The sequence below is a fragment of the Micromys minutus genome (genome assembly GCF_963924665.1).
Source record: "Micromys minutus genome assembly, chromosome: 16".
NCBI classification, from domain to species: domain Eukaryota; kingdom Metazoa; phylum Chordata; class Mammalia; order Rodentia; family Muridae; genus Micromys; species Micromys minutus.
The window spans coordinates 54,468,405-54,485,101 of record NC_137985.1 but is presented as its reverse complement, the minus strand read 5'-3'; the positions used below and the strand labels follow the sequence as shown (position 1 = coordinate 54,485,101).

Here is a 16,697-nt window from a genome sequence, read left to right as displayed (position 1 = left end):
GACTTTATTGTTTTAATTCTTTAAAATTAGCTGGGAGTGATGGCGCATGCTTTTAATCCCAACATTTGGTAGTCAGAGGCAGGATCTCAGTGGACTTAAGGTAAGCCTGGTCTATGAAGAGTTCCAGGACAGCTAGAGCTCAGAGAGAGACTCCGTCTCAAATAAATAAGAATCAGATCAGTAAGTGAACATGTAGTACAGCACATCCGAAGATAGAGCAGACGCCTCACAGCCCTCAGCACACATCCCAGGTCCTCTGTGTTCTCATGAGGCTGTCATCCCCCGTAGTTAAAATCGTACTGTGCTGTGGATTTTAAACTTGCCCCTGTAGGCAGCTGCAAACCTAATTGTTGGTTTGTTGTGGTATGCTGTATGAGGACTGCTAACTGTTAGAGCTGAGTTTGTAGCCCAGGCTGTGACCTAAGCAATCCTAGATGGCTTCTGTGTGCCCAACTGCAGACACATCTCAGGCAGAATGGGGAAACTAAGATGAAGTATAAAAAGGAAGAGGAAGCCTTGATGGTGAAAATGGAGGAGACCAAGTAGTAACAGCTCCCATGGCTCCTGTTCAATCGTCCCTCTGCCGGTTTGCATCCTGCTTGTGTAGTTCATCCACATGCTGACCACTCCTTTGGCAATGCAGAGCCCTGGAAGGGTTGAGCAAAATTCCAGTGTAGGCCCAGTTACATTCAGGAAATGATGGAATAGGGAAGGATTCAAAACAAAATAACAGAAGGGCGGAGAGTGGTCATTATGCATTCATTATGTACCCGTGTGAGACTGTCAACAAATGTAGTGACTTTAAAAAAAAAAAATGAGGACGGGTACCTTGTACAAGCACATTATCCAGTCTTATGGCATGGGAGCAGTCTTAGGTCTCCCCCAACCTGGCAGAATGTAAGAAGTTTAAGCCACGTATGGTGGCACCTCTAACTCCAGGGATCAGTAAACTGAGGCAGTAGGGTCATAGGTCTGAGGCCAGAGTAGTCTACACAGAAAGAAAGAAAAGAAGAAAGAAGCTGTTTGACTTCCCCTTTAGAAGGAAGTTTGTTTTGGAACAGGTGTATGTATGTGTGTATATGTGTCTGTGTATGTGTGTGTGCGTGCATGCATGTGTGGCGTTTCAGTGTGTTGCATGTTTATGTACCCCTGGCTTTTATGTGGGTGCTGGAGCTCAGGACTCAAGTTATGATGCTTACAAGGCATGCTGAGCCATCTTCCCAACCTCCTCCACCTTATGTTTTGAGACAGTCTCACAGAATGTGAAGCTTGCTCTTTTGGCTGGACTGACTGGCCAGTGAGCTCCCAAGATCCCCTGTCTCTAGTCTACCAAGTGCACAAGTTACAGACATGTGGCCCACACCTGGCATTTGACCTGGTTTCTAGAGATCCAAACTCAGATCCTGCTCGTGTATGGCAGACACTTCACCCACTTCACCCATTCCAGCCCCATGGAAGGAGGAAACTTCTCAGCAGAATGATTAGACTTGAGATGGGGTCCATGTGAATGCTTCCTGGTGAGGCATTGCTCCTGCTGTGGTAGTCACTGACTCCCAGCTTCTCTGTGCTACACACACAGGCTTGGTCAGCGACATCCTCATCCATGGCTCAAAAGCTCGGAACCGCTCCATCCATGGAGATGTGGTAGTGGTGGAGCTGCTCCCCAAAAATGAGTGGAAAGGAAGAACTGCCGCCCTGTGTGAGAACGACAATGAAGACAAGGCCTCGGGCGAGTCCCCGAGCGAGCCCATGCCCACAGGTGAACCCACCCCCAAAGTACAATTCTGCCCTGATTTTGTGTTCGTTTAATGGAAATTGTGTGTACTCATCATGTATAATGTGATGTTCTGATATAGGTATACATTGTTGAATGGCTAAATCCAGCTAATTAACATATATAATACCTCACACCATGTTTTTAAGAAGTAATCTTTCATGTATAGGAATGTTTTGCCTGTTCGTGTGTTGTCTGTGCATGTCTGGTGCCCACTGGGGCTGGAGTAGGGTTAAAGACAAGTCAAAAGCCAGACATGGATGTGTACACCTTTAATCCCAGCACTGGGAGGTGGAGGCAGGCAGATCTGAGTCTCAATCACACCTTACCTAGAATGAGTTCCAGGACAGCCAGGGCTGCATAGAGAAACAAGCAACAGGCAAGCAAAAGGCCAGGCCCAGAGTCTGTGCTTCTGTCTCAGGACTAAGGAGACAGAGGCTAACCTTGTCTCAAAAAACAACACTGAACAGAGCTGAGTGTGGTGGCACATGCCTTTAATTCTAGCATTTGAGAAGCAGAGGCAGGAAGATCTCCCTGAAGTTTGAGGCCAGTCTGGTTTACACAATGGGTTCCAAGACAGCTAGCTAGATTTACATGGTGAGACCCTCACTCAACAAAACAAAACAAACAGTGAACAAGTCAGTCAGGAAGGAAACCATTGACTTCGCAGCATACCAAGCCCTGAGTTCCAGGATGTGACAACTGAAGGGCCGATAAGGACATTCTGAGTGTCATGTTGGGCTGCAGGAAAAAAGTAATGCTGATAGTGTTCTGTTGTTATTTGTTTGAGACAGGGTCTCTCTATGTAGCCCAGGCTGTCCTGGTACTCTCTTTGTAGACCAGGCTAGCCTTGAACTCACAGCGATTCTCCTGCCTCTGCCTCCCTAGTGATGTAATTAGAGACATAAACTACTACACCCAGCTGACAAAATTTTTAAGTTATTTATTTTTTTAATTAGATTTAATAGACTTAAAGTGCTAAGAAAGCAGGTCCTCAAACACACTGAGCTGTGTGCTTGAGAATGAGAGCTGTGTATTTCTTGTTCACTTCCTTCCCCTTACCACTCTCACAACCCAAAGAGGAGATGACTAACCAGTCAGTGCCTTGTTATGTTTTGTCTTCCTCAAGGTCGAGTGGTAGGCATCCTACAAAAGAACTGGCGAGATTATGTGGTGACATTTCCATCCAAAGAAGAGGTCCAGTCTCAGGGTAAAAATGCTCAGAAGATTCTAGTTACGCCATGGGATTACAGAATCCCCAAAATTCGCATCAGCACTCAGCAAGCAGAGGCCCTCCAGGTATCCCCACACTTCTGTTTGCCCCTGCCTTCGCTGGCTTTGAGTAGCACCAGGAAGCATTGTTATTTCCTTTGCATAAGAGGAAATAAATTATTGATGGTATCTGGCACTCTGAGATACTGTTTTTAAACATTCTAAATATATAAGAACCATCCATTAGGTGGTCCATGGTTAATAAATGAAGGCCATAAAAAAATTGTCCTAGAAAGAACTGTGTAGGACAAGCTGAGGGAGCATCCATTACCCAGCTGTCTGACTCAGAAACTTTGAATACACACAGTTGGCCAACACTAACAAGCTCCCTTCCAGGGAAAGATGCAGAAATATGACCCAAGTGTCCTGCAGGGATGATATAGAATAGCTTCACAGATCGATTATCTGTATAGGACTGGAGTGCCAGAGAGAACTCATAAACAAGAAAGACAGAAATTAACTTTTACTTGGGGCAGAGAACGGAGGCAATGCCTGACTTAATTTGGCCACTGCTCTGCAGTTTGTAAATGAGACACCAGAGTAGAATGTCCCCCAACCCTTGCCTTTGCCTCTGGAATCTCCCTGTGGACACTCAGAGGTCAGCTAGGAACCTTGCCCTTTGCGTTTCTAGGATATCTGGGTGGCAGGATGGTGGGAAGGTCCACCTTGCACTGATACTGTCTTTTCTGCCAAGAAAAAAAATTAGAAAGTAATTCCCACACTAGAAATTGAGACTGTTGTTTTATTTATTTTTTAAGATTTATTTTATTTTTAATTGTAAATATGTGTGGGAAATGTGCACAAGCCAGAAATGGGTGTCAGGTCTTCTGGCACTACAGTTACAGAAGACTCGGAGCTGTCTGATATGGGTCCTCTGGGAGAAATGTTTGCAAACACAGGGATCTAGCTCTCAAGACTCGTTTTAAAAATTAATTAGGACCCTACATTATTGGATTGTACCTTTTGCATCTCAAGTGTTAACAAAAAATGTGTTACAATTGACTTCTTTTAGCAGACTAAAATTTCTGACCCAGTTGTCTGAAGGAGAGACATAATGCCTCCTGTCAAACATCAGCCAATGGCCTGCATACCAGCAGTGGCAAAAACCAGAGCTCGAAATAAGCCACTGCAGGCCACTGTTTGCAGGTCGGCCTATGTGTGCTCTGCACTGCTTATCTGTCTAGTTTGATGCTTTCAGATTGGGCCGCTTAACTCCAGCTTTGATTTACATTGTATTTTTCCCCTTGTATAGGATTTCAGGGTGGTTGTGCGCATTGATTCCTGGGAGACAACATCAGTTTATCCAAATGGACACTTTGTGCGTGTCTTAGGAAGAATCGGTGATCTGGAAGGGGAAATTGCAACCATCCTGGTAGAGAACAGTATTAATGTGGTTCCCTTCTCGGAAGCCCAGGTCAGATTTCCCTGAGGCCTTTGGTCCAGAGACATACATACATTTCTTTCTGCTTCTGTTGCTGTTTCATCTTGAAGAAAGAAAAACCGTGTGTGTGTGTGTGTGTGTGTGTGTGTGTGCGTGCGCGTGTGCGCATGCATATCCACATGGGTGGCCAGAACAGAATGTTGGCCCCCTGGGTCTGGCTGCTGCAAACTGACATAGGTGCTGGGAATCAGACTTGGGTCCTCTGGGAAAGCAACGATGCCCTTAACTGCTGAGATCTCTCTCCAGCCCCTTTACCTCATTTTGAGACAGAATCTCATTGAATATACAACTCACTAAATAAGCAACCCTGGGGGAGGTCAAGTGTCAGAGACCCTCCTGACTCACCTCCTCAGCCCTAGGATTACAGGTGTCCTGATGCACCCAGCTTTTCATGTAGGAGCAAACTTGGGTCCTCGTGTTTGTGTGGTGAGCCCTGTACTCACTGAGGCTTCTCCCCATCCCTGAAAAGATGGCATACTGTGCACCAACCCACCAACTCAACCACTAAAGTCAACTCCAAGTATAGACAGAGTTTCTTACAGCCTCACAGCTCCCAAAATTTTATTTTCCAGCTTGCTTAAAATAACATGTCAGGGTCTTGAAGTCAGTGCTCACTCCCAGCCCTAGGCATCCATCATCCCCTCTTTCTCCTCTTCTTCCTCTTTCTCCTCCTCCTTCCTCAGTCTTTTTTATATTGTTATGTAGCCCTGGCTGGTCTGGAACTCACAGAGATCCATCTGCCTCTGCCAATGGAGTGCTGGAGTTGAAGGCAGGCACCACCACACCCATCCTGCATATCTTCTTTACAGACCCAGCTAAGCTCTGCCCCAACTAGGGATGGATGTGTCAAAAAGTCAGGCTCATTATGAGATAGTCTCTGAACCTTTACAGAAACATAGTCAGTGGACATAAAACACCAGTGACCCGACCACCAAGGTCTCTCACAGCCCCATAATCTCCTTTATCTCTCTCCTGGCCATAGCTGTCTGCAAGTGCGCTTGCATTCCGTCTGCCCTTTTCACTTAAAATGGTCGCTATGCATTGACATAGCCTACTTATTTTTAGTAGTTAAGACAAATTACTGAAATTAATTTACCCTAGTTTGCTTAAACATTTCACAATGTTTGGACATCAGTAGTGTTTAATTTTTCAGTATCAAGAAAAAAATGTTACTTGAAACATTTTTTTAAATCAGTGTTGCCTTTTTTATTCTTTTTGATCATCCCCTTGGAATGTCATCCTTAAAGTTAAATTACCAAGCCAAAGGCATAAAAATTTAAATAGTTTTGTTATGTATTGGCAGATAGCTTTGCAGAAAAATGTTGCCCCAGTGTGAATTACCATTCAGAGCGTTTGGGTGTTCCTGTTTTCATTATAGCTTCTGACAGAACAGGAATCACAGTAAGAAAATATTGTAAACTATTTTACATTATTAAATTTAGAATATCTTACATAATTAAATTTTTATGTTTAACATTAGTTACTGAAAATTATTTGTTGGCTTTCTTGGCACCTTTTAGTGAAAATGTTAGACTAAAATAAAGTAGAGACTAGACTTCCCAGGCCTACAGTTCTCTCCCCTGTAGCCTCCTTAGCTTCAGATTGATAGTTTAAACAGGCACTCATAGAGGGAAAATGCCCCAGATTAGTTTTGTTTAAATTATCCTTAAGAAATAAGCTTTTATTTGGAGGGTTGTGTATATTTTTTTTCTCCCCAGGGCTTGACTTAAGTTAAAAAAAGCTCTCAGCTCACATGGAAACAGAATGCAGTGCATATGTCAGTTTTACCTGTGCATCCGTCCTCTAGCCTCGAAGCTGGGGAGGCTGTCAGAAGTCACAGAACATTTCCTACCAGACCATAAGGTCTTCAGTTTTGTCTTTTCTGCTGACTCCCAACTTTCCAGAGCCCAGCCCGGTGCCTGACACTTGTGAGGCACTTAATGAACAGTTACTAACCAAAAAAAAAAAAAAAAAAAAAAAAAAAGGCAAATAAGGGTGGGAAAGTACTTAGTAAAGTACCTACTATGCAATCATGAGGGTTCTAACCAAAACCCACTTAAAAAGCTGGCAACAGTGACACATGATTGTAATAGTCTTAGTTCTGGGAAAGGAGACCAAAAGAGAAGCTAAGGGTTTAATAGATGGTGTCCTCATGAATGCCTGATGTCCGAAGAGGCCAGTAGAGGATATAGGAACCCCAGGGACTAGGGTTACAGACAGTTTTGAGCCACCATGTGGGTGCTAAGAATTGAACCTGGGTCCTCTGGAAGAGTACTCATTGCTCTTAACCACTGAGCCATTTTTCCAGTCCCTCTGAAGAGAATGGGTTTTGACAGAGCCTTATGGGTTTCTGAATATTTGGTCTGTGACGCAGATGGGTGAGATGCCAGTGAACACACCAGAAAACCCTTGGAAAGTGAGTCCCAAAGAAGAGCAACAACGGAAGGACCTGAGGAACACCCACCTTGTGTTCAGCATCGACCCCAAAGGTTGTGAAGATGTGGATGACACGCTCTCAGTCAGAACCTTGAATAACGGCAACCTGGAGCTTGGGGTCCACATTGCTGACGTCACACACTTTGTGGCCCCCAACTCCTACATCGATGTTGAGGCTAGAACCAGGTAACCCTGTTGGAAGGCAGTATTGTGCTGAGTGTTTGTGTCTGGGTTACTTTCAGATGCTCACAACCTCTTGTTTGTGCAGTTCTGAAAATCTCTTCTGGGTTTTCCTGCAGTTCCCACCTTAGGAAAATAGTACCTTGATTAGTTTGTGTCCTTTCTTAACCTTTTACCTATCGTTCATTTCCTCCAAAGTTAAAATGAGTAAATTTTCACATGTAGTACAGTATTCTGTATAGATGCTAGGCCATTATGCCACCATTTTTCTCATACAACCAAGATTCGTGTCACTTTTACTTTCTACATCAGTGGAAGAATATTCCGCCAAAGCAGTGCGACTTGGCCAAGTGGGCACAGGGGAGCCATTTCATTAGGCAGCGGCTCCGCTCTATGAAGAGCAGTAGCCCCAAGGGAATCCAGCCCTACTCTCAGCTGTTTACCTTCTACAGCCCACACTGTCAGCAGTTCTGCTGGCTGCTGAAGGTCAGTTACGTCATGTGTCATTCCAGGGCTACCACCTACTACCTAGCCGACCGCCGCTACGACATGCTGCCTTCCATCCTCAGTGCAGACCTCTGCTCCCTCCTGGGAGGCGTTGACAGGTAGGTCTAATTTCATCTTCAGAGCTGCCTGCCTTCCAGTGTGCTCTCCACTCCACACCTCTACCCATTGCTTTTGGAGCACCTCTGTCTGCTCACCACTGACTTCTTTTCTTCCATATATACTTTCAGAGAGCTTTATTTTTCCAGCCTCCTCCTTTCATTCTGTTCTCTTGATGTTAGCTTTCTGAAGCTGTCCACAAGCTGAGGAGAATGTAGTAAGCTCTCCCGTGGATGCTGCTCTTTAGAAGGCCCGTGAGCTTAGGGAGTTTCTGTTTATTAGTGAACACATAAGTCAGCCACTCCAACACTAATAAACTCCAAAAGACAGAAGGCAATTTCCTATTTTTTTTTCTGGCTACTGAATTAGTGAATATTTTTTCTATATTTAATACACACAAATATGGATGTGTGTCATTTTATTTTTTATAAAAATACTAGCATACAGTAGATATAAAGAGGAGATTCCCATTCTAGGAGTGCTGGCCCTCCTGAGCAAACTGCTTCTGTTTCTAACCAAAATAAATACGTACACACACACACACACACACACACACACACACACACACACAAAGAGCATGTCTATGCATGCAAGTGTACCATTTATATACAATTTATACACACATATATTATTCAGAACTTAAATTTATTCCTTTTTTTTTTTTTTTTTTTTTTTTTTTGAGACAAGGTGTCAGGTATTCTGTGTTTGGATCCATGCAGTCAGATTGCCCTCACAGAGGTTGCAGCAGTCTGTCCCTGCAGCACTAAGTGCAAGAGTTTGTCCCACAGCCTGGCCGTGCACTATGCTGTCCTTTACTGTAAGTTAGCTCGCTAGATGAGTAGTGTCTTAATTTAAATTTCTACGTTTCTCCTCTGTGTAAAGCTGAGCATTTTGGTTAAAGGATATTCTATATTCTCTCCTGTGAGCTACTTCACAGTCCTTACTGTTTTCATTTGGGTTTGCGATTTACTACTGATTTATTAAAACTCTTTTTTTTAATAAAATGTTTTGGTGGCAGAATGGCTCTTTGCTAAGTGAGCTGTTTGTTAATTAACCTATCCTCAAGATTGAGACTGAGCTGCTGTCATCTTGGAGGATTGAGGGGCTTTGTTCTAGTTTCCTGGCACTAAACAGATTCCACTCAGTCAGTGCCAAGTTTTCCTAATCAAAATAGAGAACTGTGAGGTGTTCATGTCCTGTGTGAACTCACCTCAGAGTTGTTCAGAGTTTAACAGAACCCATTTTGACTTTGTTGTTGACACAGGTTACATAGTGAACACAGTGGCTGGCCTGGAACTCCCTAAGCAGACCAGGCTGGCCTCAGCTCCACAAACATCTGCTTGTCTTTGCCTCCCAAGTGCTGGAGTCAAAGGTGTGTGCTATCACACCAGCCTGACTTTGTTTTTAACATTAAAATATGTGTGTGAATGTGTGAAGACAGACAGACAGACAGACAAAAGGGGGTTGTGTGTGATGAAATGATTAAGAAATTGTACCAAAAGTCTGTAGCAAGGTCATTTCTTCAAATTTGCTTCTAACACAGAATGGAAGTGTACTGGAGAGATGGCTCTGCAGCTAAGAGCCATCTTTTCCACACAACTCCAAGAACCCAGGTTTGATTCCCAGCATCCACATGACAGCTCACAACTACCTGTAATTCCAGTTCCAGGGGATCTGATGCCCTCTTCTGGCCTCCTTGAGCAGCAGTCACACACCTGGTGTTCAGACATACATGCAGGCAAAATACCCATGTATTTTAAATAATGAATAATAATCTTACAAAAAAGAAATGAAGCCCTACAAGATGACTCAGAGGGTAAAGCTACCTGTGCTGTGTCTGAGTTTGATCTTTGGGACCAACATGGTAGTAGGAGAGAATTGACTCTCAAGATGTCCCCTGACCTCCACGTTTGTCATGATGCTCACATGTGAAACCATACACATAAACATACACAAAATAAATAAAATATATAACTTTGTAAAGAATGAAATAATGATACTGTCAATATCCCTGGTTTTATAGGTACGCTGTGTCGGTCATGTGGGAATTAGATAAAACCTCTTATGAAATTAAGAAGGTGTGGTATGGCAGAACCATTATCCGATCAGCTTACAAACTGTTCTATGAGGCGGCCCAGGAACTACTGGATGGAAACTTCAGCATTGTTGATGATATTCCAGAATTCAAAACCTTGGAGGAACAGAGCCGACAGGCCAAACTGGAGGAGTTAGTGTGGGCAATTGGAAAGTTGACAGACATAGCTCGCCACATCCGAGCAAAAAGAGACGGCTGTGGTGCCTTGGAGCTGGAAGGTGTAGAGGTTCGAGTCCAGCTGGATGACAAAAAGAACATCCATGACCTCATCCCCAAGCAGCCTCTGGAGGTTCATGAGACAGTGGCTGAATGCATGATCCTGGCCAACCACTGGGTGGCCAAGAAGATCTGGGAGAGTTTCCCCCACCAGGCTTTGCTGCGCCAACACCCTCCTCCACACCAGGAGTTTTTCTCAGAGCTCCGGGAATGTGCTAAAGCAAAAGGCTTCTTCATAGACACACGGTAATCTGCTTCTGAGGGGGCAGAGGGATGGCAGAGAGTGTGTGTGTTTATCTTATACATCTTCCTAAAATATGACCTGTGACAGGCACATTGGTGCCTCAGAGCCTGAGACAGCTGGATCACCAGTTTGAGGCTGGGCTACTTAAAGAGGATTTAAAAATTATGTTGTTGCCAAGCACAAGGTCCTAATTAAATTATCTTTGGTCAGTTTAGCAAATAGGTTTTTAATAGGTTTTTTTTTTTTGTTGGTTTTTTTTTTTTTTTTTTTTTCTGTCTTCAAGCAACAGAGTCTGCAATCTGGTTACATTGACCAAGGACTTTCAAATATCCTCTTGGCTACTCCTTAGCATGCTGAGATAGCAAACTGATCATTCATAGTTTACTGATGGGAACTTTAGTCTAATGTGGTTAAGTAGCTTGCTCCTAAGTTACCTGTTGGGCCAGGCAAGGTCAGGATTTTCAACCAATGCCCTTATGCCTTGAAGTTCCTCTCCGTGGTCATTTCTCAGGCTGTCTGAATGTTCACCATCGACCTCACCCCTCTGTGTTCACCATCGACCTTACCTCGTCTTCTCTCCCCTTTCACAGCCAGAGCTCAGAATGATGTTACATTCTTAAGTTTTATTTTTAATATATCAATGTGTTCCTAAAGGTTTAAAATTTTATTTTCAGAGTAAATAAATCTCTCTTGCTCTTTAACAAGCAAAAGTAAAGCTAGGCAGTGGTAGCACTCAGGAAACAGGCAGAGGTAGGAGGAGCTCTGTGAGTTTGGGGTCAGACTGGTCTACAAAGTGAGTTCTAGGACAGCAGAACTACATTTAAAAGAGGAAGGGGGTGAAGTAACTTAGGTGTACATCAAGTTTAGGTTGCTTTTTGTTGTTGTTTTGTTTGTTCTTTGAGATTGGGTTCCACCATGTTTCCTGGCTTAGCCTCTGAATTGCATAGAGAATAGGCCACCATGACAGTTGCTTTACTTTTTAAAACTCACTCTGGCTAAATGATTCTTTTTTTTTTTTTAAAGAATTATTTATTTTATATGACTACACTGTCCGTTACAGATGGTTGTGAGCCACCATGTGGTTGCTGGGAATTGAACTCAGGACCTCTGGAAGAGTAGTCAGTGCTCTTAACCAAAGAGCCATCTCTCCAATGAGTCTTGAATAAAAAACAAAAAGCCCATTCTTTGGACTGTATAGGATGCTTACAGTTGAGTGTATTAAGAATGAAACTCTCTCCCTCAGCTGAAGAATGGATAAAGAAAATGTGGTACATCTACACAACGGAATACTATTCAGCTACTAAAAAAACAAGACATTAAAGAATGAAACTCTTCAGGTAGTGGTAGCACACACCTTTGATCCCAGCACTTGGGAGGCAGAGGCAGGCTGATCTCTGAGTTCAAGGCCAGCCTGGTCTACAGAGCTCCAAGACAGCCAGGGCTATAAGAGAAACCCTGAATCCAAAATCAAACAAATAAAAAAAGAATAAGTCCACAAAAACCTGACAAGCTATTCCAGTCAAGCATTGACTTAGTCATGTATTAATATTCTATACTGCTTAAGAAATGTGAATTCTAGGGACTGGATAAATGGCTCAGCACTTAAGAGCAAAATGACTTTACTGCTTTTGCAGTGGACCCAGGCTTGATTCCCAAGACCTGCAAAAGATACACACATATACATATATAATGAAAATAAATAACTTTTTAAAAATATTTAAATTCTGAGGGAGGAGGTGGTGATGTACACCTATAATCCCAACACTTGGAGGCAGAGGCAGGTCTCTGAGTGTGAGAGGCTGCTGAGGCTACAGAAAGAAATCCTGGATTGAAAAAAGCATTTTTTTTTTTAAATTCTGACAATCTTTCTTTGTTTAAACTTTAAAAGCAAACTAGTATTGAAAATAAAATTGTGGCTAAGATAAATTTAGCTGATGGCATTTGAGGACATTTAAACCCAGCAGTGGAAAGTGTCACCTGTAAATGACCTCTCGGGACTCAATGAGCCTTCTCTGTTTCTTATCAGGTCCAATAAGACCCTGGCCGACTCTCTGGATAGTGCAAATGACCCCAGTGACCCCCTGGTAAACAAGCTGCTGCGCTCCATGGCCACCCAGGCCATGTCAAATGCGCTCTACTTCTCTACAGGCTCCTGTGCAGAGGAGGAGTTCCATCATTACGGTGACTGGTGGCATTGGCTTACATGTGGCTTAACCTTGAGCAAGTCTTTCCAAAGTGCTTTTTTGTTCTTTGTTCTGATGTTTTGCTTTCCTTTTGAAGGTCTTGCATTAGATAAATATACCCACTTTACTTCTCCAATAAGAAGATACTCAGATATTGTAGTACATCGACTATTAATGGCAGCCATTTCAAAAGACAAGAAAATGGAAATTAAAGAAAATTTGCTCAGCAACAAAAATCTTGAGGAATTATGCAGGCACATCAACAATAGAAACCGAGTAAGAAGGAATTTTAAGCTCTATCTATCACCTCATAAGAGTTATAAGCTTTAGTGCACCAAAGAATGGAGTACTATATACTTTTGCAAGCTCCATTATTATTGTAACCAGTGCTCTTCATACAAGTGTTCTGAGGTAACATGTATTTGGGGGATTTCATTCTTGTTGTTGCCCTTTGTTTTTGAGACATGATCTCATTATATAGGCCAGTCTGGCCTCTGCCTCCCAAATTCACCAGCCTCTGCTTCTCAAGTGCTGGGATTAAAGAAGTCCTTTCATTTTTTAAGATTTATTTATTATATATGAGTACACAGCCATCTGTAATGATATCTGATGCCCTCTTCTGGTGTGTCTAAAAAGAGTGACAGCAGTGTATCCACATACGTAAAAATTGATCCTCCTGTCTCAGCTTCCCAAGTGCTGGGATTACGTGCAAGCGCCACCACCATACTCTTGAATCCTGCCCTTTTAAAAGCTGTTTCTGTGGGAATGAGTTTCTTCCAGGACAGCAGGAAACAGTTGTCATGCTGTTGTCACTCTTACAGGCGGCACAGCGTTCTCAGAAGCAGTCCACCGAGCTCTTCCAGTGCATGTACTTTAAAGACAGAGACCCGGAAACTGAGGAGCGCTGCACAGCTGATGGAGTTATTTATTCCATTAGAACAAATGGTGTCCTTGTATTTATACCCAGGTATGTTACTTCTAATGCAATGGTTAGCAAGAAACCATGGATAATCAATTCCAGTGAACACAAATGTTCATTTATATATAAGGTACTATTGCGTGTATAGCTTAATGGTGGATTGCTAGCCTAACACATAAACCAAGTGTGATGACACTTGCCTATAAGCCAAGATGATCAGAAGTTCAAGGTCCTCCCTAACGCTATAATTCTGATGCCAGACTGTGCTCTGTGAGACATTGTATAAGGAGAATATAAGATTGCCATGGTGGCACACACCTTCAATCCTAGTACTGCAGAAGCAAACACAACCAGAGCTCCTGAGTTTGAGGCCAGCCAGGGCTACACAGTGAGACCTTCTGAAATAAACTCCATATATTCACATATACAATGCTGCATACATATGCTTCATAAAACTATTGTCTGTACATAGATTAACATGCAGTCAGGAAATAAAGGGAACAATTGAAAGCACATACAGGTGCACATCCCTATCAGTCTTAGAACTTTTCTTAGCTAGCAAAGTATCGTTTCTTATCTGATTTTGTAAAATGTTTTTGGGGTAAACCACAGGAAAAGTGGCTAAGTATAGTAGGTCTGCATACTAAAAATACATTATCTGTTTTCGCCCTGCCGATGATCTGAGGTTTGGGATTAAAGGTGCTGCTTATTTGAAGAATAAAGATGGTTTAGTGATCTCCTGTGGCCAAGAGGGCAGCTCTGAATGGAAGCCAGGATCCCTACAAAGATCTCAAAACAAGATCATCTCTACCACAGCTGGAGGGCAGTCCGTTACATTTCATCTATTTGACCATGTGACAGTAAGTCTCTGTGTACATTCAATGTTGCTTTCAGTGTGGAAAAAAAAGACATGATGTAGTTAACATGTATTTCTCTGTGCCAGGTAAGAATTTCTGTCCAGGCCTCCCGTTGCCACTCTGATACAATCAGGCTTGAAATAGTAAGCAACAAACCATACATGATACCAAACACCGAGCTCTGTCGTCAGAGCTCCCTCCTGCTGAAGAGTGAGTTGGTGAAGGAAGTAACCCGATCTGTGGAGGAAGCACAGCTTGCACAAGAAGTCAAAGGCAAGGTGATTCAGGAAGAACATCAAGAATACTGCCAAACAAAGGGAAGAAGTCTGTACATGCTTCTGGAGGAGATAAGGGACCTAGCTCTTCTGGATGTTTCCGACAGTTATGCAATGTGAAATACTTCCTTGTCATTAAAAAGCTTTGTCATAAGTGGTGTACTTTCTTTTCAAACTTAAACTTTGTGTCAACTGATGCTCTAGCTGAAGGAAATTGTATACTTCACATAGGCACACAATGTTCTCAGATCTCACTGAAGTAGAACTAGCTCCCTATACAAACTAGGTTTTCCTTTTTTGTTGTTTTGCTTTTATTTTTTTCAAGATAGGGTCTCACTATGTAACTATGGCTATCCTGGAACTCAAAGGCAGTCTTAAATTCAGAGATCCATCTGCCTCTGCCTCCCAAGTGCTGTGATTAAAGGCATGCAACACTACACTACTAAAAACTGGCTTTTCAGCAGTGAACAGTGATAGGGATGTAAAAGACATCCTTCTAGTAAATCCAAAATTATCTTACCTCAATTCTTAGTTTTTTAAAAGAGGGTCTCACTATGTAGCCTTAGCTAGCCCAGAACACACTATGTAGAGCAAGCTATTCATTGAGATCCTCTTGCCTTTCCTCCAGACTGCTGGTGTTAAAGGTATGTGCCACCACACTTGGCTCAAAATGATTCTTTCAAATTAAGGTTGTTTTGTTTTGTTTTGTTTTTGGTGGTGTTTCAAGACAGACTTTCACTGTGTTGCTGTCCCAAAATTTACTCATATATCAAGACTGGCCTCAAACTCAAGAAATCTGCCTGCCTCTGCCCCCAGACCCCCACACACATGCACCCCCTGTACTAGGATTAAGGCATGTGCTGCCACTCTCTAGATCAAATGAAGTTTACTTTTTGTAATTTTTATAGATACATTTAACGAGTCATAGGCCCCTCTGACATTAGGTAAAATTTTAGCCATTTTAGGTAAGACTACCTTTCTTCCTCAAAAACCTTATGTTGATTTAAGCTTTACCAGTTGTTTTGGCACCAGCTGGAGACGGGGCATAAGAGTGGTGGGCTACACCCTAAGTCCTGCCTCAAACTCCAGTCCCACCCTTGTTCTATTGTGTGCACCTTCAAGGGCCAGGTACCTGGCCTTCCCAAGAGAAGAAGTGTTCCCAAACTCATCCACTAGAAAAGTAACTCTTTCCCCACCTGCCCTTCTGTAATCCAGTCTAGCTGTTCAATGTCTATTTATTCTTCCCTGGCCCATCACCAAGATAGTTCCCATAAATCCACTTGTACTGGCTGGTTTTGTGTCAACTTGACACAAGCTGTAGTTAATCACAGAGAAAGGAGCCTCAGTTGAGGAAATGCCTCCATGAGATCCAGCTGTAAGGCATTTTCTCAACTTAGTGATCAAGGGGGGAGGGCCCACCCAGCCCATTGTGGGTGGAGCCATCCCTGGCCCAGCCCATTGTGGGTGGTGCCATCCCTGGGCTGCTAGACCTGGGTTCTATAAGAAAGCAGGCTGAGCAAGCCATGGAAAGCAAGCCAGCAAGTGACATCCCTCCATGGCCTCTGCATCAGCTCCTGCTTCCTGACCTGCTTGGGTTCCAGTCCTGACTTCCTCTGGTGATGAACAGCAGTGTGGAAGTGTAAGCTGAATAAACCCTTTCCTCCCAGACTTGTTTCTTCGTCATGTTTGTGCAGGAATAGAAATCCTAAGACACCACTCCAATCCATAGTCTGTGCCCAATATCCTGGCTTTTCAAACCATCTTTGTTACTCAACTTCCCCATGTCAGTCCAAGATGTCACCTGTCCTGGCTTAGGAATAAAAGTCACCATAGCACCATCATCACTCTTTCCCTAAGAGACAAGAGACCTTTTAGTCCTTGTCACTAAGAATTGTCTTTCCAGTCTTTTCCCCCAACTCATGAGAATATGCTGCCATGAAAAAGACCATAAAACATCTCAACATGGTGCTTTCTCAGCTCTAGTTAGCTCCACTAAGCTCAAAGCAAAAGCTCAAGTCAGGTTCTCTTCATCTGACCCCATCACTTTTAGCCTCCTAGTCATCATTCCTAAATCTTTATTTCCTAAATATTTCTGGCATATATATGCGTCCCAATATTCAGAATCCCCTCTACCAACTGACAACAGCTTCATATGACCCTTGTACACTATCCCTCACAATACCATCTAAGTTTCTCACCAAA

General features: G+C 43.0%; 1 protein-coding gene across 2 annotated transcripts in view; it reads left to right on the top strand.

Moving 5' to 3' along the window:
• Nucleotides 1-14,643, top strand: part of DIS3L (DIS3 like exosome 3'-5' exoribonuclease) — a 31,397-nt gene extending 16,754 nt beyond the window's left edge. For both annotated transcript variants that reach the window (XM_080929674.1, XM_080929675.1), the window contains exons 7-17: nucleotides 1,580-1,759; nucleotides 2,904-3,073; nucleotides 4,299-4,460; nucleotides 6,862-7,109; nucleotides 7,616-7,708; nucleotides 9,730-10,263; nucleotides 12,288-12,442; nucleotides 12,542-12,720; nucleotides 13,266-13,411; nucleotides 14,049-14,223; nucleotides 14,307-14,643. In XM_080929674.1, the coding sequence (XP_080785800.1) occupies nucleotides 1,580-1,759; nucleotides 2,904-3,073; nucleotides 4,299-4,460; nucleotides 6,862-7,109; nucleotides 7,616-7,708; nucleotides 9,730-10,263; nucleotides 12,288-12,442; nucleotides 12,542-12,720; nucleotides 13,266-13,411; nucleotides 14,049-14,223; nucleotides 14,307-14,615 (2,351 nt within the window). In that variant the 3' untranslated portion in view covers nucleotides 14,616-14,643. The remainder of the gene's footprint in view (nucleotides 1-1,579; nucleotides 1,760-2,903; nucleotides 3,074-4,298; nucleotides 4,461-6,861; nucleotides 7,110-7,615; nucleotides 7,709-9,729; nucleotides 10,264-12,287; nucleotides 12,443-12,541; nucleotides 12,721-13,265; nucleotides 13,412-14,048; nucleotides 14,224-14,306) is intronic.
• Nucleotides 14,644-16,697: the final 2,054 nt, after the last annotated feature.